The following is a 20,307-nucleotide window of genomic DNA, read 5'->3' as shown; positions in this document are numbered from 1 at the left end:
CAACCAATCGCATCGTTGGTCAAACGGTTACGATACTTGTCTTCCAAACAAGTGGCCCGGGTTCGACTCCCGGACGATGCATTAACTTTTGCCTCGATCCTGTTTCAACTCGATTTTTTGTGTAGCGCACCATGGCTGGTGGAGGTGTAGGTTCTCGATTGGTCACGCGCACTCGTCCTTTTGAGCTTGAAGTCATTGTTACTTTAGTTTGATGATGTGCTGTGCTTGTACTCTACCTCGGCGGGGATGCGTGCAGTGTCGTCACTTTCTAGACATAATACCCCGCCTTGTCAATGTCAGATATGGATTTTTGTGATACTTGCAGTGTAGTTCACTTACCCATGTGCTGAGTCATTTCACTACACGATTGGGTGAGACTCCATAGGCTAAATCTTCCACATCTATCCGAACCACAAGTCTGTCTGTACCTGAAAGCCGAGAAACCACTTAATTGACACAAAGGCGGTGATAATATAATGAAAAGCAGACAGGAAGAAGGGAGTCAAATGAATCAATGCAGTCCGAACAGTGAATGGACGGACCTTTCACTCTATGCGTATCTCTCACACTAGCGCCTCTTTGTTCTCACGACTCGATGCTTTGGGTTGAGCTTCACAGCAGCACTGTTCCATTCTCCACTCTTCCCACACATCTATCCGCCTCTTCTCCTGTTGTTTGTGACCACGACTCGAGAACAAGACAAGAGATCAACTGAAACATTCAGAACGAACCGCGCAATCGCTCTTTACCAAAGCTCAGGCCCGGCAAGAATGGCACTGACGTCGTCTTTGGCGGAGGACGCGACGTCCCAAGGTGTCGGTGCTCGGTACACCCCAAATCATGAATACAGCCTGGGAAATCGCCGACAGAAGACTGATCAGCCCTTGGTATCATACGAGGAATTTGATGTCCAAGCCCGTCAACCCGTCAACGCCGAGAACCATGCCTTCCAGCAGGGCGAATTTGTGCCTGACGGCTTCTTCAACCGAGTCGGCCCTTTGTGCTTCACCATCCCACCTCCAATGTTCCAATGGACCTACGAGATGCGCCGGCGCGCCCAGTCTCTGTTGCCAGGTCTCTACCTGGGTCCCTGGAGCTGCCTCGCCGACCGCAGCCGACTCGTCCAGGAAGGAATTACGCTTCTCTTAGCCGTGCGGGACAAGCGGCTCGCCATGGCCAGTCTGATTAGCGGCAGGAGGGCAGCGGAAGCTCTGCAGATTGAAGAGAGCACCGTTGACTTCGCAGACAACCAAGACCTTATCGCGATGCTACCCCAACTCATCAACCACATCAACACGCATGTCGCTTCATTCCCCGCCACCGAGCCGAGCGGCCATGCACGGAAGAAGGTCCTGCTCTTTTGTGAGACGGGGAATGGTCCGTCGGCTGTGGTAGCGATCGCGTATCTGATGGTGATGCTCAACATCAGTCTGCCGCAGGCACTGCAGTATGTCTCCTCGCGCCGGTTCTGTATCGACATAGATGAATCGGCGTCACAGCTGCTGTTGTCCTTCGAGAGCATCCTCGATGCCAAGCGGGTTGTCGAGGAATCTCGACGGGCGAGTGAAGCAAAGTATACTACGCTCAAGGGTGCGAGTAGAAAACGGGATGCCGCTGAATTCGATATGGTTGAAGAGGATGGTTACGCTAGGGGGTTGGAAGCGGGGGAGGCGGCGGATGAGAACAGACGACCCCTGGCTCCATTCGAGGATCGGTCAGGATGACATACATGGATGGATATTCTTCGCGGGCACAAGATAAGATGTCAGAAGAAGATGTCAAAAGATGTCATGGCTGCATGAGAACGTTTTTCCGAGATCTCGCTAGTATGTGTGTGTGTGTGTGATAATTTTTGTATGACTACAATCTTGAAGCTTGCCTCTTTGTTACATTACCTGAGCAGCACCTAGAAAGGAAATAATGATGTCTATGTGGTTTAAAGTCCTGCTCCCTGAGTACATGGTAATTGGACTTGGTGAGAGTTCAAATGATGTTCTTGCTGCTGGTAGAAGCTTCACTCACTATCGCCCGTATGTTTTCCTCTTTCTGAAAAGGAAAGTCTCGCTCATTCACTGCACTACTCACTTCACTCTCATTCACCAGCTCTCCACGTGCCTTGGGACTCTCTTCTCTTTGGTACTTTCTGCCTGGCATTCGACTCCAATACACCTCTCCGTTCTCTTCATCTTCCTATTTCTCTTGATTACTTTCATCCTCATGTCTCCCTCACCTGACGCGGCAGGCTCATAATGAGACTCCGCGAGAACATCCGCCTGCCCAACCGCCTCAACGAAGAGGCGCACACTTGCACGACCCCAAGAAGAGCGCCACGTCGAGCCATCAGTTCCTATCAGTGTAGGGCCGATACGTTCAATCCCAACCTCCCCCCTGCGGCTTTCCCCACGTTGGATCGACCGCGCCCCCCGCAGCTTCGCCCCGATAAACAGAATCACGAGGTCGAAGACCATGACCCTCGCAAGCGCTCCTACGAATGCATGATCAATGGTGATAATGATGTCGATGACCCTGTCCTAGAGACGGGTGCGGCAACCCGTGATGAATGCGAGGAGTTACCCGTCGAGCAGTTTGACAACTTGATTGCGAGCAATGGCGAGCTCAATCTAATTTACGTCAAGAACATGGCCATCATGGCTCGAGCAGAGCCGGAAAGCGCGACATTCGAGAAAAGTATGGAAGATAGTGACACGGACGGGGAGGATGAAGAGCTTGTCAGAGAACCACTTACGGTAGGATCTCTATGTATAGCCGTGGTGGGGCGGGATCCAGAAAGCGAAGCACTAACGCGACGAGTTGATCTGACGCTGCAGGCTTCCCAATGGCGCGATCTATCACCACACATGCAGGTTGAAGTCTTCGAGAACGTGGAGGAAAGCCATAGTCGACCCGCCAGGATCTTGCTTGGGATCTCGGAAGAGGAGATGAAGGAGCTAGAGTACAATCGAGGACTTCGCGCGAAGCAGCTGGAGAAGGAAGACCGGCTCCTGGAGGCAATGCGTGCGGAGCAGCTCAGAGCGATTCTTCGGACCAACAATGTCACCCCGCGAGCCAGTCAGGTTCAGCCGAAACTGGCATGCCAGATGGTTCTGCGAAGGTACCTTCGCAAGATTAAGGGGGCTGTCGCACTGGATTTCCTGATCTGCCCAGCCGATGAGGTACTCCGCGCTCGAAGGTTTCTGCTGAAGCGTGAGTTGGACGGGAGACTTGCAGGCGATTGGACGGGTTGTACGACTGGATTGCAGGTTTCGGCCGATGATCTGCGTCGTGGGTTAGAAAAGAGCATTGTACCTGAGCCTCGTCCCTCTGATTCATCTGGCATGAGCTCCGCGGGTGATGCTGCAATTGATAACAGAACGTTGCGAGTGACCGATAGAACTTCGGTTCAGGTATCCTTGATCAACTGCATTGGTACAAAGAGCCCATCTATGCTGAAGGATATCTTGTCATGCCAGGGTCATGTCAACGATCCTCCGAGATGGCTGCTTCTCTGTCATCGGGACACAAGCAAGAACTTTCACCATCCCAATTGGGACAATCATGTCGAAACTCGCCTTATCAGTGAGGAAAAGTTGGCTCAGAGAACACATCCCGAGTTGCAGTACATACAACCAAAGAATAGCTTCAAGGAGTTTCCTCCACTAAGTTGGATTTTCTTCGAGCGTTGTGGTCCGATACTTGCCACACGAAAAAGCGACACTACCACAACGTCCGGTGCGAACGAGCACCACCAGAGACATCCTGACGCCTCGACTGGAACATCCCAGAGAGCAGCTAGTGGGTCCATGTCAATTGGCTCGGGCCAGCCCGGTGGGATGAGACGTATGACAGTCTCCATGCGTATCAGAAATCAGATCAACGGAATGGTGGTGGAAGCACACAAGAGAATGTCAAAAGGAGCAGCCAGGGAAGCCCAGCAAGATGAACCATCCAGATCCCGCAAATTGCTACCTGAAGAAATATGGACCCCTCCTACAAGTCCTTCTCAAGTGCTTCGCAGGACAGATCTTATGTCGCTACAAGATAGTGACAATGATGCCTTCTCTGAAAGCGCGGAATATCCGAGAATTGAGGATACGCAGGCGGAATCGTCTGAGAGCGTAAAGGATGATATGCTCAGTCAAGAAACAGAGGCGTCATCACATACCACCTGCGAGCTAGACCCCGGATTAGAAGCAGAGGAGCAATCAAACAGCGCCAAGCCGGACGTTGATACAAGGTCTGAAAGCGAATCCGTCGGAAGTGATGCAGAAGAATGTGATACTGCGGACGAAATGATCCTTGTGCAGGTACCAATCTAATCCGTGGTTTGCCGATGGAATTGAACCACGCCGATAAGGGTGTGTTGACTGCGGCAATCAAAGGACAGCCCCATCCCATCTGGTCCCATCACTCGATGTTCTATCTCAAGGAGGAGGAGGAAGCGAAATGTAAGAATAAGATGTCTGTGGTCTATGTACTTGAAATCTAGATGACAATGTCACACGATAAAATCTCGATGCACGAATGGTGATCAGAGCTTTAGTCAGGTCAACTGATTTCTTGCGTATAGCTTAATGGTGAAATTCCCACCCCAAACTACTTCCTCACTGTCTCAGTAGTCGTACGGTTAAGCAACCGAACTCGATCTTGCCCTGCAGGAAACCAAAGCTTAGCTTATCTTTCTTTAGCATGTGACTTCGCGCGGTGTGGAAGATGGGACGGAAGGCCAGAAGAAAAAGAAAATCAATCAAAAGGTGGTCCGTGCGCCCGCAACGCGCCTTTCCGCGTCGTCTCCGTCAGCCTCTACACCAAGTCGTCACCACCAACCACTAACTCTTGGCTTTTGCAGGATCACTGTTTCAGTTTGTTGTCTCTGACTTGGTTTCAATTGTTTTGCTTTGCGGCACTCTGTCTTTCGCATACCATCTCAATCCGATCTCATCCGACAACTCAAACTCCCCGCGCGCGTGCGTGCGCCACAGCGGCGAAAGAGCGGAGTTCCTCAATCCCTTCTAGCTTCACAATCCACACGTCTCTTTTTTTTTTTTTTTTTTTTGCCCTCCGGTGGTGGCGAATTGATACAGTGGTTTTGCGTCTTACACCACTAATTCTGCATACAATTATCGAGATTTATTGGACAGGACAAGGTAGAGGATACTGTTATATTGTCATAATACCTAATTCTTCGCCAACTCGCCAACTCGCCTGCGGAAGCGGAAGCAGATTGCGAAATCCACGGACGCCCACTCGCTGTCCATCCTAAGGAGAAAGAAAAGCAAAGGAGAGGAAAAGCAAGCGCAAGGAAAGCCAAAAATGAGGAGCACCACCGTCGAGCAGAATGGAGGCCAGCATCACCACTCTTCCGAGAACGGAAAGCCCGGTTCCGGTCCCGCGGAGGATTTGGAGGGGATGGATGTACAGGCGAAGGCGTTGATGCATTTGTTGAATACGAGTGAGGTTGGTCTTTTCTCCCTGGCTTTTGTGCCGGTTTGTTACGGTTGTGCGAGGAGGTATTTTGGGGGGGGGGGGGTTTCTTTCCTAGGTGGCAAGGGTTGTTCTTCATGCTGACTCTTCTTTCTGGCGGGGCAGGTGTTCGTGGCGATTATGGCGGATAAGATGAAGAAACAGCAGGAGGAGGCGAGGGCGGAGGCGTTGAGGGAGCAGCAGAGGCGGGAGCAGCAGGGTGCCGCTGCGACGACCCCGAAGCCGACGAAGGCTAGTACGGCGCAGCAACAGCTGAAGAATGGTGGGGGGATGACGAGGCAGACGCGGACGAGTGCGCGGCAGGCTGCTAATGCCAATTCGGGTGAGATTGCGAATGGGGCGGTTAAGGTCGAGGAGGAAGGTGTACAGCAGCAGCAACCCACTACTAAATCGAAGCGAGGGCGTGGGCGGAAGGCGGCTGCAGGTGGGAACACGATCTCGAGTTACTTCCAGAAGGCGGATGTGAAGATCGACGAGGAGAAGCCCACGGTCCAGGAAGCGTTGGAGCATGCGGCGGATGAGTATGAGGCGAACCCGACTGCATTGGGCGGACAGGAGCTGGTCGCTACGCAGCAGCCGGGATTGGTGACTGGGGGTCGCATGAAGAAGTATCAGTTGGAAGGGCTGGAATGGCTGAAGTCGCTGTGGATGAATGGGCTGTGTGGGATTCTGGCCGATGAGATGGGGCTGGGCAAGACGGTGCAGGCGATCTCGTTGCTGGCTTTCTTCAAGGAGAAGAATGTCTCGGGCCCCTTTCTGATTGCGGCGCCGTTGAGCACGGTGAGTAACTGGGTGGATGAATTCGCCAAATGGACGCCTGGCATCAAGACAGTCTTGTATCATGGCACCAAGGATCAGCGCGCGGAGCTCCGGAGGAAGTTTATGAACATGCGGAACCAGAGGGATATGGATTTCCCGGTGGTGTGCACCTCCTACGAAATTTGCATGAATGATCGGAAGTTCCTCGCGCAGTATCAATGGCGCTATATCATTGTGGTATGTTCGTCCGGTGACGGTGCAGGGGGGAACTCTGACTGACATAAAACCAATCGTAGGACGAGGGTCATCGGTTGAAGAACATGAACTGCAAGCTCATCAAGGAGCTTCTCACCTACAACTCGGCCAACAGACTTCTGATCACTGGTACCCCGTTGCAGAACAATATCACGGAGCTCTGGTCATTGCTGCACTTCCTCCTGCCGGAGATCTTCAATGACCTGAACAGCTTCCAGAGCTGGTTCGACTTCTCCTCCATGTTGGATAAGAGCGGCCAGACGGATGTCATGGAGCGCCGGAAACGTACCCTCGTGTCGACCATGCACTCCATTCTGAAGCCCTTCCTCCTGCGCCGCGTAAAAGCCGACGTCGAGACCTCCCTCCCCAAGAAGCGGGAGTACATTCTGTACGCTCCGTTGACCACCGAACAGAAAGACCTGTATCGTGAGATCCTCAATGGCACCGGCCGGCAGTATCTCGAGGAGAAAGCCACCGAGCGTTTGCTGGCTCAGAACGACAGACTGTCCCGCTCGCAGAGTCTGAAGCGAAGCGCGGAGGCGAGTGAAGCGTCGTCTCCCAGCAAGAGCCTCAAATCAAGTCGTGGCTCCACCCCGGCCAGTGGAGGTCGGGCAACAAGACGCAGCAGGGGGCCGCAGAGCTACAAGGAGCTGAGCGACCGCGAATTCAACACGAAGCTGCGCAAGCTCGAGCAGGGTTTGGAGGAGGATCTTGACATCGACGAACCCAGTGAGACCGAACAAGAGGAGTTGGAGAGGGCCAAGACCATCAAACTAGCCAGTATGTATCACCCTGTTCCCCATACATAAAACCAGCGGAGATTCGTATCGGACACTAACCTTGCACCTCGCAGAGCGAGAAATCGCGCAAAAGAAGATGCAGAACCCAATCATGCAAGCGCGCCTCGTCTGCAACTCGCCGCACAACTTCTACTGGCCGTGGGGCAGCAGCACCGACCCAACCGCCCTCGACGAGACCCTGGTCACGGCCTCGGGCAAGATGCTCCTCCTCGACCGCCTCCTCCCCGCGTTGTTGGGGAAAGGCCACAAAGTCCTGATTTTCTCGCAGTTCAAGACCCAACTGGACATCCTGCAGGACTGGGCGACGCACCTGCGCGGCTGGCGGTGCTGCCGCATCGACGGCGCCGTCAGCCAGGAGGACCGCCGCGCGCAGATCACGGCCTTCAACACGGACCCGGCCTACAAGCTGTTCCTGCTGAGCACGCGCGCCGGCGGGCAGGGCATCAACCTCGTCGCCGCCGACACGGTCATCCTCTTCGATTCCGACTGGAACCCGCAGCAGGACCTGCAGGCCCAGGACCGCGCCCACCGCATCGGCCAGACCAAGCCAGTTATTGTGTATCGGCTCGCCACCAAGGGCACCGTCGAGCAGACCCTGCTCGAGAAGGCGGACTCGAAGCGCCGCCTCGAGCGTCTGGTCATCCAGAAGGGCAAGTTCCGGAGTCTGCTGGATTCGTCGGCCACCGGCGGCGGGGCTGGGGCGCTGACGCACGCCGAGATCGAGGATCTGCGCAAGGCCCTCGGCGAGGACGAGTACGAGCGCTTCGATCTCGGGTCTGGCACCGATGCGTCCGCCATCCTCTCGCAGGCCGATCTGGATGTCCTGACCGATCGCAGCGAGGAGGCCTATGTCCGCGCCGAGAAGGGGCTGGATGCCGGTGGCCGCGCGTTTATGGCCGTCGAGACGAAGCGCGATGGTGATGGTTTGATGGAGCAGCTGGTCAGCAAGTAGTTTTCTTCTGGTGGCTTGGGGTTGGGTTTTCTTCTTTTCGTCGCGTTTGGGGATTTAGATGTGTGTGTATGTATGTATATGTGTGTGTGCGATTTCAGCGCGTCTTCAAGCGTGGTGCTTTTCCTGGTTCGGGATGGACAATGGACTTAAAAGTAGACGAGAGTGGCGTAATTGTGAAAGGGAGTATTTGTTTGAAATGGGTCTTGTTTAGAGGGGTCTTGTTTGGGATATGGTACTTTTCTGTACTGTACATGTGTTTCAAGGTAGTGAGTGATGATAGCCTAGGCTTAGAATATCAGTTAGTGTAGCGATCAGGAATCAGCAGCTGTTTTCGAACCCGTCTAGTATATCACAAGCCTTAGTTGGGATGCTGGAAGCTGGAACTTGAACTTTCAAAAGCACGAGAAAGCAGAGTGAAACAAAATTCAAACATCCATTTATGCGCCTGGAGCTCCTCGCCCAAGAATTTGAAAACTGAAGTGAAAGAAGAATTGGCTATACAGTAAGTATGTCGTGATGAGACTCAGTGTGAAAAGGGGACAGAAAACAAAGTCCCGCACCAATAGCAGCATGAAGGTGGAAGATTATATTCAAAGAATGAAGAGAAGAAACATGGCAACAAAGGGGAACGACGCCAAGTCACAACAGACAGTTCTACCGAGAGACTTTCTGCTCCTCGATCTGCTGCCGTAAGTCGGCGAGCACCTCCTTCCGCTGCGCCAGGTGCGTCTTCAGGCCCTCGACCTGCTCGCCCACGGCGTTGACGTCCTCGCGCAGCCGCTCGGTGTCCTGGCCGTCCTTGGTGCGGCCGGCGCCCTCGCGGAGCTCGCGCAGTTCCCGCTCCTTGAACTCCAGCAGCTGCAGGGCCTCCTTCTTGATGAGCACCCAGTTGGGCCGGCCGTCGTTGCGGGGGCGGTCGCGATCGCGCCGGCCCTCCGACGCCTTGCGCGCCGCGTCCAGCTTGGCCTCCAGCTCCGCCAGCTCGCGCCGCAGCCGCACCTTCTCCCACTCCTCGTCCTGGATCGTGTCGCTGAAGTCCGTGCCCCGGGGCGTGTACGAGGTCTTGCCCCCGGCACCGAGGCGGCTGAGGTAGGTGTCGCCGAACTTGGCCTTCCGGCCGGTCGCGGTCTCAGTATTGTCGCCGTTGGCACTACCGCCGCCACCCCATTTCTGGGCGGGTCGCACGTTGTCCAGCTGGTAGTCGATCTGATTGTTCTCGAACGAGGCGCGCAGCGAGGCCGGGATGGTGCGCGGAATGCGGAAGCCCTCGTGGCGGTAGTTCAGGATGTGCAGGAAGGCAAGGGTGGCGTCTTTGTTGATCGCGGGCGAGGCGGACGGGTTGACCAGGTTCCATGCGGAGCGGATGTCCGTGTCCGGCACGTCCAGGGAGTCGTACAGACCCTGTAGTGATTCGACTAGTTTGTCCCAAGGGGCTACATGTTAGGGATTTTGTGGCAGAAAGAAGTGCGAGTGCTCTCCACCGGGGCCAAGGGAGGGAGAAGGAAGAACAGCATGTAGACCTTCGATCTTTGGGGTGGGGCGACGTACATGTGACTTCTCCGCGGTGGTTTTTGTTCGCAAGGTAGATGTCCTCGTACTTAGACTTGTCTGCCGGGTTCATGTACCATTCGAATCCATCCTTGAGACCCGGGGTGTCGTCTTCATCCTCTATCCGTTCGAATTGTTCTGGACGGTCGCTTAGTGCTCGTGTTGCTTGGACTAGATGGGCTTTGGATTCGGGAACGAGCCAGTCGGGTAAGACATTAGGTACGCTTTGTAGTTCCTTTAGGGAGATGTATCACATCAGTAGGGAGAATGTGGTTGCAATTTGAGCGTCAGGGGTTGGGTGGTGTGGAGAGTGGTTGCGGTTGAAGTGTATGCGGCCGGCGGCCCTCGAGGAGGGGGGGTCCCCCGTACGGGGAAAGCCACCGCAGCTGCAAAAGAGATGGAGAGGGAGCTCACATACCCCGTTCACAAGATCAAAGACCAATCGCATGGCAACACAGAATTCTTCAAAGTCCAGCTCGCCATCTCCGTCGACATCAGCCAAGTCCCAAACCTTCTCGAGTTGGTCATCGCGAAGCCGGCTGTTCCTCAATACGGAGGCGGCTTGGGAGTTGTTTAGGCGCGGCTGGCCGCCTGCAAGTGATGCGAAGATCTCCCAATATCGTTCGATTTCCCATTGCTCGATCTTCTTATTTGACATGGTGATAGAGGGATTATGTCTGCGGGAGATTGATAGCTAAGAATGAATGTAACACGCGAGCAGGCAAGCAAGCGACAAGAGAATGACGTGAATGAGCGAAAGGGAGTGAGATGGAGGATGGATGGATGGATGTTTGGTCGGTTCTCCAAGTCGGGAGTCCCGCAGTGGCTCCAATTCAAACCATGGGGGTTTGCCCGGAACAAGTTAGTTCCGTTCGGAGCATAGAAGTAGATGTACAGTAGAGTAGAGTTATTTATTCAGTATCAGGTCATTCAATTCTCAAATACATGGCTCATGCTCTATATTGTTTATGTACTTGTGCCCTAATCATGAAGCCCGCACCAGAAGTGGCACATTAGAGCCCACCGTAGGCCCTGAACCATAACAACCAGGAACACCTTCGAGCACCGTTTAGATATCAAATCCCTTCTCTCCGCGATAAAGCCCCACTCATGCATCCTTCTCCTTGGGAGGACGCTGGTTCTTATCTCCTTGACCATGCGAGCTTAATTGTTCCTGCACTTGCACGATAGCCCGTTCTGCTTCCAGAGCCAGGTCTGGTGCGTCGAGAATGGTGGCCAATTTCTTCGCATCGCTCATGCGGAGTAGCAATCTGTCGTCACTCCTCTCGACATCCTCCACCATCTCCGAATGAGGCTTGTCCACCACCGTGCTCTCCAGTGCATACGAAACTCGTTTAGCGTAGAGCTTCTCAAGCGCAGGGTAAGAGATGGGGTTCAGGAGGTCTTTCTTCAGGAGAAACTCTAGGTGCTTGGATCCATTGAGAGCTAGAGACTGGTGAGCTTATGTTTTGGCGTCTGCAGCAGATGGGGAAACCGACCTCGCCAATGCGACCAACCGCGGTACATCAAGTAGAAGAAAGGAATATTAGGTATGCTGTATGCAAGATAATTAGCCCAGCACCAATACATCGCGGACAGGGTAGAAGGGAGCATACACCGGAAGGAGTCCAACGGGGATCGTGAGAGGTGTCGCAAGGAAGCTCCACCACATCCGTTTGCGATGCAAGTCTTGCCTCTCGGTCGCGATAGCTTGTAAGAGTGAGTGAAGCTTCTCCGATCGGACTGCATTGCCGGGGAAGAGTACATCCACTTTCTTTGTCCCGTAGGTCTTGTCAATGCGCTGCTGAGAGCTCAGTGAGGGGATGCTCTTGAGACCCCATTCTTGATAGGGAATTCGTTGTTGCACCCGATTACCCCAGGAGACCAGGTGCTTCTTCCAGCCTTTATCCGCCTCCTCCCACTTAGCCCATGTCTCGGCCGCTTTGTTGGTGATTTTGTCAACAATCGTGCGCTCCTTGGATAATGCTTGGCCGACGGGCCGAGCGTAGATGAGAGCTCGTCGCGTCGATATGGGAACAATGAAGATTCGCATAGCAATGACTGTTTTTTTTTGCAAGCGTGTTGGGATCTGCGATTGATGTGTCCGAAAAGCGGGCAAACGCTGGGTAGCGTACAAAGGATTGCTTGGTGTTTTTGTGGTGAGCTGACAGGGAGCTTGACTATCGATGGCTGAAAGGGAATGGCCGGTGAGAAGCAGTGGATGACAGTCGCATGCCTCAACGTATCCACCGAGAGGTTTATTTATGGGAGAGAGGGAGGCAGTGTCAAACTGGTGGGATTGCTGGTAATGGGGAAGCAGATTGTTGGCCACCGCAAATGGACCTGGTGGTGGTGATGGTAGTAGTAGAGGTAGTGATGGTTGAATCCGCCTCCGCCTCCGCCGCCGCGATACTCGTCACTGGAGCAGGTGCAGGGCCGACGTCATTCCGCTCCCGGCGAGACTCCTACAGTATGGAGTAGGAACCATCACTAAAATCTAGTTATTCACGAGGTCTCGGGCACTAAAAAACTAAAGCGCTCCGATTCATGGTTCCTTTGCCGAACCAGCCCCCCTCCCACTCTTCCTCCCCCCCCCGGGCGAGCGCTTCTTTCTCTCCACACCACCCACCTCTTCTTTATACATCACACGGTGGGTGCCGTCTATATCCTTTCTCAGCGGATGTTTCTATTCTTTTAGCGAGAAACGGGTGCCCCAATTGCAGTCTAAGGCGCTGTACCCGCTAGGAGTCCGAGGAACATTGGGGCGATGCAGACTGGACCCGCCGTCTTCCCCCTGCTTCCGACAATCCGACGCAACTTTGCCTGGGACAATCGCTGAAATTCAAGGCAATGGCCCACGATGTGCGCGACAGCTACTTTTTGCAGCCACCAGATTCAGGCTCAGTTCCGGACGAACAGCTGTCGGAACAACCTTCCACCACGGAATGGATGTCGGCGCAGTCCAACCCTTCCGTTGGCGCAGTAAACAGCAATGATGACCTCGGTCACAATGAGGATGTGGTAGACCAGCCTGCGGGCACTTCGCGCTCACCAGAGAGCACTGTGGTGGGAGACCCTGAATTTGGTCCAATAATGGGAAGGAAACCAAGAACATTGCCAGGTAACTTGAGCGTGGATCCTTCTACCCCCCTCCCCCAATGCAGTCCTTGCTGACTTTGCACCTTCGTCGCTTGTAGCCTGGATTCGCTCGGTAGAGTACCCCGAAGAAGATACCGATGTTCCTGCCACGGCCAGCCTTCTTCCCTCGCAACCCGACGATGCCGTTGTGGCGCAGCACAATCACTCCCCTTATGCGACAAGACCGAACCGCCCGAGCCGAGCCGACGATGAGGATGATGAAGAGCAAGGGGGCCCTTCCCGACGCGAGTCGCGCTGGAAGAATTTCTCGAAGGTGATTGCATATCCTCGTGAGCCGGGCGTGGAAGAGAAGTCTGTAACGCCAGAATGGTTGAACGAAAACCTGGGCGATTTATCGCAGCCGTGGCGAGGACAACTCGCTCCAGATGAGGATACCGAGGACCCGCTGAGGATGAAGAGACGCCGACAGATCTGGTTCAAGCGCTTCCATAATACTCTTCTCAGGAGTCCTATGGTCCCTCTTATCTTCAGACTTACCGTATGGTGCTTTTCGCTTACAGCCCTGGCACTAGGGGGCTCGATCCAGCATCTATCCGGTCAATATAAACATCCTCAGGGCCCTTCCGCGCTCATGGCCATCATTGTTGACGCGGTGGCTCTCGTATATCTGATCTATATTACCTTCGACGAATATACCTCGAAGCCGCTGGGCCTCCGGTCTGCATCCGCCAAAGCACGGCTGATCCTGTTGGATATTTTTTTTATTGTTTTCGACTCGGCCAATCTAAGTTTAGCATTCGAATCCTTGTCCACTGTGCAGGGGGCATGCACGTTGAATGAAGTCAATCAAGAGATCACGCCGAAGAATGACGCAATTTGCGACAGACAAATAGCTCTCGCGTGTGTTCTTCTGATTGCGCTTCTGGCCTGGCTGACAACATTTGCGATCAGTGTGCTCAGGTAAACCAGCTTACAATCCCAGAACGCTTACTGTTGAATGCTAATCGTTCTAACCTTATAGACTTGTCGAACGTGTGGCTTCTTGAAGCACTTGGCTGGGGCTTTGGTTCCCCTAGCGACTTTCCTTGCCTTTCTTTCTTCACTTTATACCCAGCTTTTCATCCTTGCTCCGTGTCTACTTCGGATTGTTGCTGTTCATGCCCTTGCGTTTACCTGATAACATTCTATTCTTTCTCAGTTGGTGTTTCCCCCTGGTTTGGTCATCTGTCAATTGGGTTAGGCGAGGCGTTCATATGTGGCATGCTGTGCGAAGGTCCTGGCTTTGATACCAATAATATATGCATTACGGCTGATTTACCCGACAATGGTAGATGTACACATACTGCGAAGCCCACGTGCTTACACTGAGGTCAAACTACACATGCAAAACCGGTCCATCTTTGCCGTATAAGGGATCTCCATGGAACCAATTCAATTGCTGAATATTCTTCGTAACCCTGTCTGCTTCGGATTGTTCGCCGTAGCACATATCCCACTGTTTTTGCGGCGGATAGGCACCGACCATCTTGAAAGGTCCTTCGTCTGTGCCCAGCTCGTCCAGGAGTCGATGGCCCACACCGGCGGGTACTATGATCAGGTCCCCTCGTTCGACGAGTGGTTCAAAGCGCTCGGGATTATCTTCTCCACCAAAACAAAGGCGTGCACGGCCGGAAACCACCCCTAATACCTCGTGGGTGGTGCTGTGGAAGTGCGTTTGACGGTACATAGAATAGACCCACTGCGACGTGACCTCGCCTACATCCTCGAAATGTGCTGCAAGGTCCCTAGCCGACGCGTCGAATGCTTTGTGGTAGATGATGAGTGGCTTTGACTGTATGGATGTATTCGGAAGACCCTGCCACTGAGGGATCTGGCGGTAGGTCACGTGGATGTCAGTGAGCGGCTTGAATGGCATGATTGCACCGAGCTTTTAGCAAGGCACGCGATAAGAGATGTGCGAGTTCGGACGGTGCGGAGGATGTCTTCCTGATTAAAAGGGTGACCGGCATTCGATTTAGCTAGATATGACGTCATTTGCAGCCCACGAAGCAGGCTCTGTGATGTTACCAGTACTCAGCAGCAAACATGTTCGCTGCGACAACAATGGTCATTGTCCTGCTCGGAAGAACAGAGGCGTTTGAGTATGGCGCTCATGAGCAACACCGCCCAGAGAGCTTAAAATTTAGGCATGCTACAATGCAGCCAACTCATTCGGATGGGGTTCCATGTCCCACTCTAGGCAAGCATGTCATGTCGGGGTGCCTGATGTGGGTTTCCGTCAGAGTCGAGTAGCCGCATGAACAAACGAGATTTTTTGGCAGTAGAAACAGAACTTCCTGGTTATCTTCCTGACCATTTTTCGAATGCCAGTCCACTCGATCAGGCAGTGGTCATAGTTGCTTAAGATTTACTTCAAGCCAGCCAGTAGATCACCGAGGAGATATTTCGATAGAGCTGCCTGACCGCTTACCGGAACCGGCTCTTCCCCCCACGGCACTCATCGCCCAACGCCACGCCTTTTCTGGCTTGCTTCTCCATCCCCGATCTCTCCTCCAGCTTCAGGCGCGTCTCGTTTACTCCCCCATTTTCTTTGACTCTAGGGACTTGCAGGTTGTGGTTTCACTTCTTTGTCTCCCTCAACCTATCATAACTCTCTAGATATCCTCTCTGCTCCCAGACTAGCTAGGAGGGACATCATTCGTCTCGCCGTCTCCGTCACCGCTGCCTTAACCGCCCTCCGCTGAGTGAGGTCATCCACTGTCCCTATCGCTTGCAACGTTGGAGGTAAGGCTGATGTATACCTGATTTCATCGGCATCTTCGCTCGTTACACGGCAGTTTCCTTCCTTCATGTTGCGGTCCCTGCAGTAACATGTTTCCGTCGCCCCCCCAAGCTCTCCATGAGGCTATATTGGTCCTACCAGGCTAATGTTCATACGCATCTTCCACAGACCCGCGTTCAAGGATCGATTCTGGGCGATCAAACACAAGATGCCGGCTCTTTTCCTCCAAACACCCCACAAGGATGATCTCGATGAGACGTTAGTTTTCCCAGGTCCAGTTTCTTATCCGCAAGGTCGGCTATCGAGGCGACTACTTCCGGGCCACCGGCTGACTCAGGTAGATGGACGTTCTTGGAGAAGGGCATCGACAGTGTGATGCTCAAACTAGAGGAAGGAGTTGACATGAAAACTGTATGTTCCCTCGACACCCTTTTCATGTTGCACTGGTCTTTATTACTTGTCGCATCGCTGACCTCTCTTCACGCGGGCTTAGTACATGGCCCTTTACACGTATGGTTTGACCTCAAGGCATACACTCCACCCAGAGTACTCACAGTTTTGGATCTAGGGCGGTCCACAACTTTTGCACATCACAGAAAGCTGTTGGCAGCGGCAACGGTTTACAAGCTCATCGCGGCGGTCAGTTTTTTATCCCTTCCACCCTCTGGTCAAAATCTATGTGGGCCAGCGCTGCAACGTATATTGACATCACCGCTGCAGCCCATTTACTCGGGGAGGAACTCTACAAACTACTAGGTGAATACCTCTCACGCCACCTGGACGCTGTGTATAGAGAATCCGAGAGCCATGCGGAGGAGGCGTTGTTGGGGTTCTATATTCGCGAGTGGCTTCGCTTCACCACTGCCGCCAAGTACATCAATCATCTCTTCCGTTATCTGAACAGACACTGGGTCAAACGCGAGATTGACGAGGGAAAGAAGAATGTCTACGATGTTTACACGCTGCACCTGGTGAAGTGGAAGGACGACTTCTTCATGAAGGTCCATGAGAAGGTTATGGAGGCTGTACTGAACCTGGTCGAAAAGCAGCGTAACGGCGAGACTATTGAACAGTCACAGATCAAGAGCATTGTCGACTCGTTCGTTTCCCTTGGCCTTGACGAGACCGACAGCACCAGGTCAACGCTCGAGGTTTACCGCTACCACTTCGAGAAACCATTTATCTCTGCCACCAGAGTTTACTACGAAAATGAGTCGCGGCAATTTGTTACTGAGAACAGCGTGGTCGAGTACATGAAGAAAGCAGAAGCCCGTTTGGAGGAAGAAAAGGCTCGTGTTGGCTTGTACTTGCACCCGGACATTTCGAAACATCTGACCGACACTTGTCTGGATGTGCTGGTTACAGCTCACTCGGAACTTCTCCGAGATGAATTCCAGGTTCTGCTGGACAACGAGCGTCAAGATGATTTGGCTCGGATGTATAGACTTCTTTCTCGAATTAAAGAGGGCCTGGATCCTCTCCGGACTAAGTTTGAAGCTCATGTGAGGAAGGCTGGCTTGGCCGCCGTGGAGAAGGTGGCCGCCGACGGAGAGACATCGTTCGAACCTAAGATGTACGTGGACGCATTGTTACAGGTACATACCAGGTACCAAAGCTTGGTCAGTGAGGCATTTAACGGCGAATCTGAATTTGTCCGTTCTCTGGATAATGCTTGCCGCGAGTTTGTCAACCGCAACAAGATCTGCAAGTCCGGATCGACAAAGACACCCGAGTTGCTGGCGCGCTATACCGATTCGTTATTGAAGAAGGGTTCTAAAGCTGCCGAGGAGTCTGAGTTGGAAGAAATGTTGGTGCAGATTATGACTGTCTTTAAGTACATCGAGGACAAGGACGTTTTCCAGAAGTTCTACTCCAAGATGCTGGCCAAACGTCTAGTACACGTCAGCTCCGTGTCTGACGATGCAGAAACCAGCATGATCAGCAAGCTCAAGGAGGCGTGCGGTTTCGAATACACAAACAAGCTGCAGCGCATGTTCCAAGACATTCAGATCTCGAAGGACCTGAACGCCAGCTACCGGGACTGGCAAGAGAAGGTGCTCGATGAAGATGATCGGCGAAAGCTGGTCGACTCTCATTTCCAGATCCTCGGAACTGGATTCTGGCCTCTCAATGCCCCTACCACCGATTTTCTTGCACCACCTGAAATTGTCAAGACGTCTGAACGATTCCAGAGCTTCTACTTTGACAAGCACAGTGGCAGAAAGCTGACATGGCTTTGGCAGCTATGCAAGGGTGAAATTAAGGCAAACTACATCAAGAACACCAAAGTACCCTACACGTTCCAAGTATCCACATTCCAGATGGGAATACTTTTACTCTTCAACGAGCACGACACCTTAAGCTACGAGGATATTCAAAAAGCCACTTCCCTTTCGCCTGAGATCCTTGATCCCAATCTAAGCATTTTCCTCAAGGCTAAAGTTCTGACCATTAATTCCGGAGGAACCAAGCCGGAACCTGGAACGACTTTCGCCCTGAACTACAATTTCAAGAACAAAAAGATCAAGGTCAACCTCAACATTCAAATAAAATCGGAGCAGAAGGTTGAGTCGGATGACACACACAAGACAATTGAGGAGGATCGTAAGCTCTTACTCCAGGTACGTTTCTCATTCTATCTCGTCAATATGCACCCCGCCTAATACTGTTCTAGTCTGCGATTGTCCGTATCATGAAGTCCCGTAAGAAAATGAAGCACGTACAATTGGTCCAAGAAGTGATCCAACAAGTCAAATCTCGCTTCCCTCCCAAGGTCCCCGACATCAAGAAGAATATCGAGGCTCTGATGGAGAAGGACTATATTGAGCGCTTGGATGGGGACGAGATTGCTTACATTGCATAAAGCTGGTGCCGCCATCCTATTCACATCACCTGATTATCCATTACCTCATCGCAACTTTCTCTCATACTCCCCGTGTGTCCTGTTAGCGCGGTATCACTCATGCCCTCACATTTTGATTTGATTTAGGCCAGGTTTCATCGAGCCATGGAGGAAGGAGATTTTTGTAGTTCTCTCATAGCGCTGCTACCACAAATGATAATCCAGATTATGCTTCTAGCTGGGACGGTTTCTTTTTTTAACTTCCATCTCTCGGTTTTTCCTCGTCATCATTCATATTCTACCGCAGAATGTGAATTGCAACCCACGATGAGTCGATGCTTATTGCTTCCAAATGTTGCAACCTGCCCGAGCTGGAGATTCCATCGTTACAGTAGCATCTTGTGAGAGATGGCCAGCCACGAACAGTATTCAAGCCGTCAGTTATCAATAACCTCTTGCATCTCCTGGCCTTCCCATTAGTGTACAGTACAGTACAAGTGATGACCACTCTTCTTTCTCTCGTAGTCACTGCATCCCAACAGTCGGAGAGTAATCGAACACGAAACCACCAACACCGGGCTGGAATGATCCAAGGTTGGTGGAAACCGGAAGATGAAACCATTTGGTAGATCAAGCGAAAGCTGCATGGAGTGACGGTCCGATTAGTCAACACATCATGGATGGTCCTGGTCTCCCAGCTCAGATGAATCTTTTGGAGAGTCCAGAACGAGTCTCCACTGTTCTTGGGTCGTCAGCTGAGTGTGACTGACTCCAACGTTGGTGAGAACTGAAGGACAAAGGAAGCATTCTAGTAGATCGATCGAATCTTAACTGAAGTGACGGCCCGATTAGTCGACACAGCATGGATTTACCCATCTAGGAATCTTATCGAGAATCCAGAACGGCTCTCGACCGTCCTTGATTCGCCAGGCGAGTGTAACTGACTCCAACGTTGGTGAGACTGAAAATTGACGGAAGCAGTTTAGTGGATCGAATGAATCTTGGATCAAGTGACTAGTCGGCACAAGCATGGATTGTCCTGACCTCCCATCTCAGGCCTCGTCTCGGGTGATTCTTTTGGAGAGTTCAGAACGGTTCTCCACTGTCCTCGAGTTGCTGCAGCTGAGCGTGGCTTTCTTTCCTGTACGTGCTATCAGTTGGCTAGATCTCATGAACTAACAAAGACCGCATTGACAGACCACGATGATCCTAGCGTCTTTGCATCCAGAGCACATAGCCATGCGCATCTTTGCATCGAGGGTGAAACATTCTGTCGCATGAAGCTGTAGTATGAGGCTTGGTGATGTTGCAATCTGGATTCTTATGTTTATCTAAAGTACTGTATTTATCCGCAGCTTCGCGATATAGAAGCCGGCGAGATCCAGCCTCCACCGCCTGAAATCTTGTGCTACCTCAACACAGATAAGGCTGAGCTGTTTTCGGTAGGACAGATACAGTTTACAGCCCCAAGATCTTGGTGTGACCAATAAACAATGCAATCCAGGTGCAAGAATAGTTATATGCAGTCTGCACGATCTTCGAAGCCATGCGACAAAACGAGGTTCACCTCAAACAAAACATGCTCTCTCCTGAAACCGTTCGCCACCATCCTGGTGCACAACTGAAATGCCTCATAGCACGATGGCATTGCTTTTCCTTGCGGCTTGTCGAAACGCATTCTGTCTGCATCCAACAGATATAAGGCCGACAAAGGAGGCGATAGTCCAGAGCTCTCGAGATGCTAAATCATGCTTCGTGATATACAACAGTGAAGAGGAAGAGGTAAATC

General features: G+C 52.5%; 9 protein-coding genes and 1 non-coding gene across 10 annotated transcripts; 7 read left to right on the top strand and 3 right to left on the bottom strand.

The window, feature by feature from the left end:
- The first annotated feature begins 9 nt into the window (after window positions 1-9).
- Window positions 10-81, top strand: BO82DRAFT_t238. The gene has a single exon. It is a non-coding gene; the product is annotated as a tRNA-Gly (tRNA).
- Window positions 82-770: 689 nt separating this feature from the next.
- BO82DRAFT_385356 (dual specificity protein phosphatase family protein) lies at window positions 771-1,930 on the top strand (the record flags this gene model as incomplete). The annotated part of the gene is made up of 2 exons (XM_025638173.1): window positions 771-813; window positions 916-1,930. 2 exons carry the CDS (start codon window positions 771-773, stop codon window positions 1,722-1,724), a joined length of 852 nt encoding a protein of 283 aa, XP_025489323.1. The 3' UTR covers window positions 1,725-1,930.
- On the top strand, window positions 1,823-2,365 carry BO82DRAFT_138534 (uncharacterized protein). The gene has a single exon (XM_025630041.1). The coding sequence runs from the start codon at window positions 1,921-1,923 to the stop codon at window positions 2,248-2,250; it is 330 nt and encodes a 109-aa protein (XP_025489322.1). The 5' UTR covers window positions 1,823-1,920; the 3' UTR covers window positions 2,251-2,365.
- A 107-nt stretch (window positions 2,366-2,472) lies between these two features.
- BO82DRAFT_356712 (uncharacterized protein) lies at window positions 2,473-4,404 on the top strand. Its single transcript, XM_025635813.1, has 2 exons — window positions 2,473-2,621; window positions 2,747-4,404. The coding sequence occupies exons 1-2, from the start codon at window positions 2,608-2,610 to the stop codon at window positions 4,314-4,316; spliced, it is 1,584 nt and encodes a 527-aa protein (XP_025489321.1). The 5' UTR covers window positions 2,473-2,607; the 3' UTR covers window positions 4,317-4,404.
- Window positions 4,405-5,080: 676 nt separating this feature from the next.
- BO82DRAFT_356711 (putative SNF2 family helicase/ATPase PasG) lies at window positions 5,081-8,564 on the top strand. The gene is made up of 4 exons (XM_025635812.1): window positions 5,081-5,454; window positions 5,587-6,477; window positions 6,537-7,275; window positions 7,349-8,564. The coding sequence occupies exons 1-4, from the start codon at window positions 5,311-5,313 to the stop codon at window positions 8,245-8,247; spliced, it is 2,673 nt and encodes an 890-aa protein (XP_025489320.1). The 5' UTR covers window positions 5,081-5,310; the 3' UTR covers window positions 8,248-8,564.
- On the bottom strand, window positions 8,505-10,579 carry end3 (cytoskeletal adaptor protein SagA). The gene is made up of 3 exons (XM_025635811.1): window positions 10,214-10,579; window positions 9,796-10,030; window positions 8,505-9,662 (listed from the first exon to the last, which is right to left on the bottom strand). The coding sequence occupies exons 1-3, from the start codon at window positions 10,451-10,453 to the stop codon at window positions 8,902-8,904; spliced, it is 1,236 nt and encodes a 411-aa protein (XP_025489319.1). The 5' UTR covers window positions 10,454-10,579; the 3' UTR covers window positions 8,505-8,901.
- A 130-nt stretch (window positions 10,580-10,709) lies between these two features.
- Window positions 10,710-12,158, bottom strand: BO82DRAFT_356707 (mitochondrial K+-H+ exchange-related family protein). Its single transcript, XM_025635810.1, has 3 exons — window positions 11,412-12,158; window positions 11,295-11,350; window positions 10,710-11,241 (listed from the first exon to the last, which is right to left on the bottom strand). Exons 1-3 carry the CDS (start codon window positions 11,846-11,848, stop codon window positions 10,904-10,906), a joined length of 831 nt encoding a protein of 276 aa, XP_025489318.1. The 5' UTR covers window positions 11,849-12,158; the 3' UTR covers window positions 10,710-10,903.
- A 212-nt stretch (window positions 12,159-12,370) lies between these two features.
- Window positions 12,371-14,286, top strand: BO82DRAFT_356706 (phospholipase D regulator). The gene is made up of 3 exons (XM_025635809.1): window positions 12,371-12,916; window positions 12,993-13,854; window positions 13,916-14,286. Exons 1-3 carry the CDS (start codon window positions 12,646-12,648, stop codon window positions 13,938-13,940), a joined length of 1,158 nt encoding a protein of 385 aa, XP_025489317.1. The 5' UTR covers window positions 12,371-12,645; the 3' UTR covers window positions 13,941-14,286.
- Window positions 14,197-15,275, bottom strand: BO82DRAFT_315800 (cupin domain-containing protein). The gene is made up of 2 exons (XM_025632550.1): window positions 14,962-15,275; window positions 14,197-14,912 (listed from the first exon to the last, which is right to left on the bottom strand). The coding sequence occupies exon 2, from the start codon at window positions 14,807-14,809 to the stop codon at window positions 14,270-14,272; it is 540 nt and encodes a 179-aa protein (XP_025489316.1). The 5' UTR covers window positions 14,810-14,912; window positions 14,962-15,275; the 3' UTR covers window positions 14,197-14,269.
- Window positions 15,276-16,029: 754 nt separating this feature from the next.
- Window positions 16,030-18,760, top strand: culA (cullin culA). The gene is made up of 3 exons (XM_025635808.1): window positions 16,030-16,087; window positions 16,170-18,297; window positions 18,351-18,760. The coding sequence occupies exons 2-3, from the start codon at window positions 16,354-16,356 to the stop codon at window positions 18,537-18,539; spliced, it is 2,133 nt and encodes a 710-aa protein (XP_025489315.1). The 5' UTR covers window positions 16,030-16,087; window positions 16,170-16,353; the 3' UTR covers window positions 18,540-18,760.
- Window positions 18,761-20,307: the final 1,547 nt, after the last annotated feature.

The sequence above is a fragment of the Aspergillus uvarum genome (genome assembly GCF_003184745.1).
Source record: "Aspergillus uvarum CBS 121591 unplaced genomic scaffold BO82scaffold_49, whole genome shotgun sequence".
In the NCBI taxonomy this organism is placed as follows: domain Eukaryota; kingdom Fungi; phylum Ascomycota; class Eurotiomycetes; order Eurotiales; family Aspergillaceae; genus Aspergillus; species Aspergillus uvarum.
Note: the sequence above shows the minus strand (reverse complement) of the source record. Positions and strands in the feature narration are given on the sequence as shown.

Coding starts and splice junctions, on each gene's coding strand:
- culA (XM_025635808.1), top strand. CDS start 16,354: ATGTGGGCCAGCGCTGCAACGTATATTGACATCACCGCTGCAGCCCAT. Junction 18,298..18,350: donor ATCGTAAGCTCTTACTCCAG/GTACGTTTCTCA, acceptor ATACTGTTCTAG/TCTGCGATTGTCCGTATCAT.
- BO82DRAFT_315800 (XM_025632550.1), bottom strand. CDS start 14,809: ATGCCATTCAAGCCGCTCACTGACATCCACGTGACCTACCGCCAGATC.
- BO82DRAFT_356711 (XM_025635812.1), top strand. CDS start 5,311: ATGAGGAGCACCACCGTCGAGCAGAATGGAGGCCAGCATCACCACTCT. Junction 5,455..5,586: donor ATTTGTTGAATACGAGTGAG/GTTGGTCTTTTC, acceptor CTGGCGGGGCAG/GTGTTCGTGGCGATTATGGC. Junction 7,276..7,348: donor CAAGACCATCAAACTAGCCA/GTATGTATCACC, acceptor TGCACCTCGCAG/AGCGAGAAATCGCGCAAAAG.
- BO82DRAFT_138534 (XM_025630041.1), top strand. CDS start 1,921: ATGATGTCTATGTGGTTTAAAGTCCTGCTCCCTGAGTACATGGTAATT.
- BO82DRAFT_356707 (XM_025635810.1), bottom strand. CDS start 11,848: ATGCGAATCTTCATTGTTCCCATATCGACGCGACGAGCTCTCATCTAC. Junction 11,351..11,411: donor CCCGTTGGACTCCTTCCGGT/GTATGCTCCCTT, acceptor TCTTGCATACAG/CATACCTAATATTCCTTTCT. Junction 11,242..11,294: donor CGGTTGGTCGCATTGGCGAG/GTCGGTTTCCCC, acceptor ACCAGTCTCTAG/CTCTCAATGGATCCAAGCAC.
- BO82DRAFT_356706 (XM_025635809.1), top strand. CDS start 12,646: ATGGCCCACGATGTGCGCGACAGCTACTTTTTGCAGCCACCAGATTCA. Junction 12,917..12,992: donor GAAACCAAGAACATTGCCAG/GTAACTTGAGCG, acceptor CGTCGCTTGTAG/CCTGGATTCGCTCGGTAGAG. Junction 13,855..13,915: donor TTTGCGATCAGTGTGCTCAG/GTAAACCAGCTT, acceptor CTAACCTTATAG/ACTTGTCGAACGTGTGGCTT.
- end3 (XM_025635811.1), bottom strand. CDS start 10,453: ATGTCAAATAAGAAGATCGAGCAATGGGAAATCGAACGATATTGGGAG. Junction 10,031..10,213: donor TCTTTGATCTTGTGAACGGG/GTATGTGAGCTC, acceptor ATCTCCCTAAAG/GAACTACAAAGCGTACCTAA. Junction 9,663..9,795: donor CCACCGCGGAGAAGTCACAT/GTACGTCGCCCC, acceptor GGGACAAACTAG/TCGAATCACTACAGGGTCTG.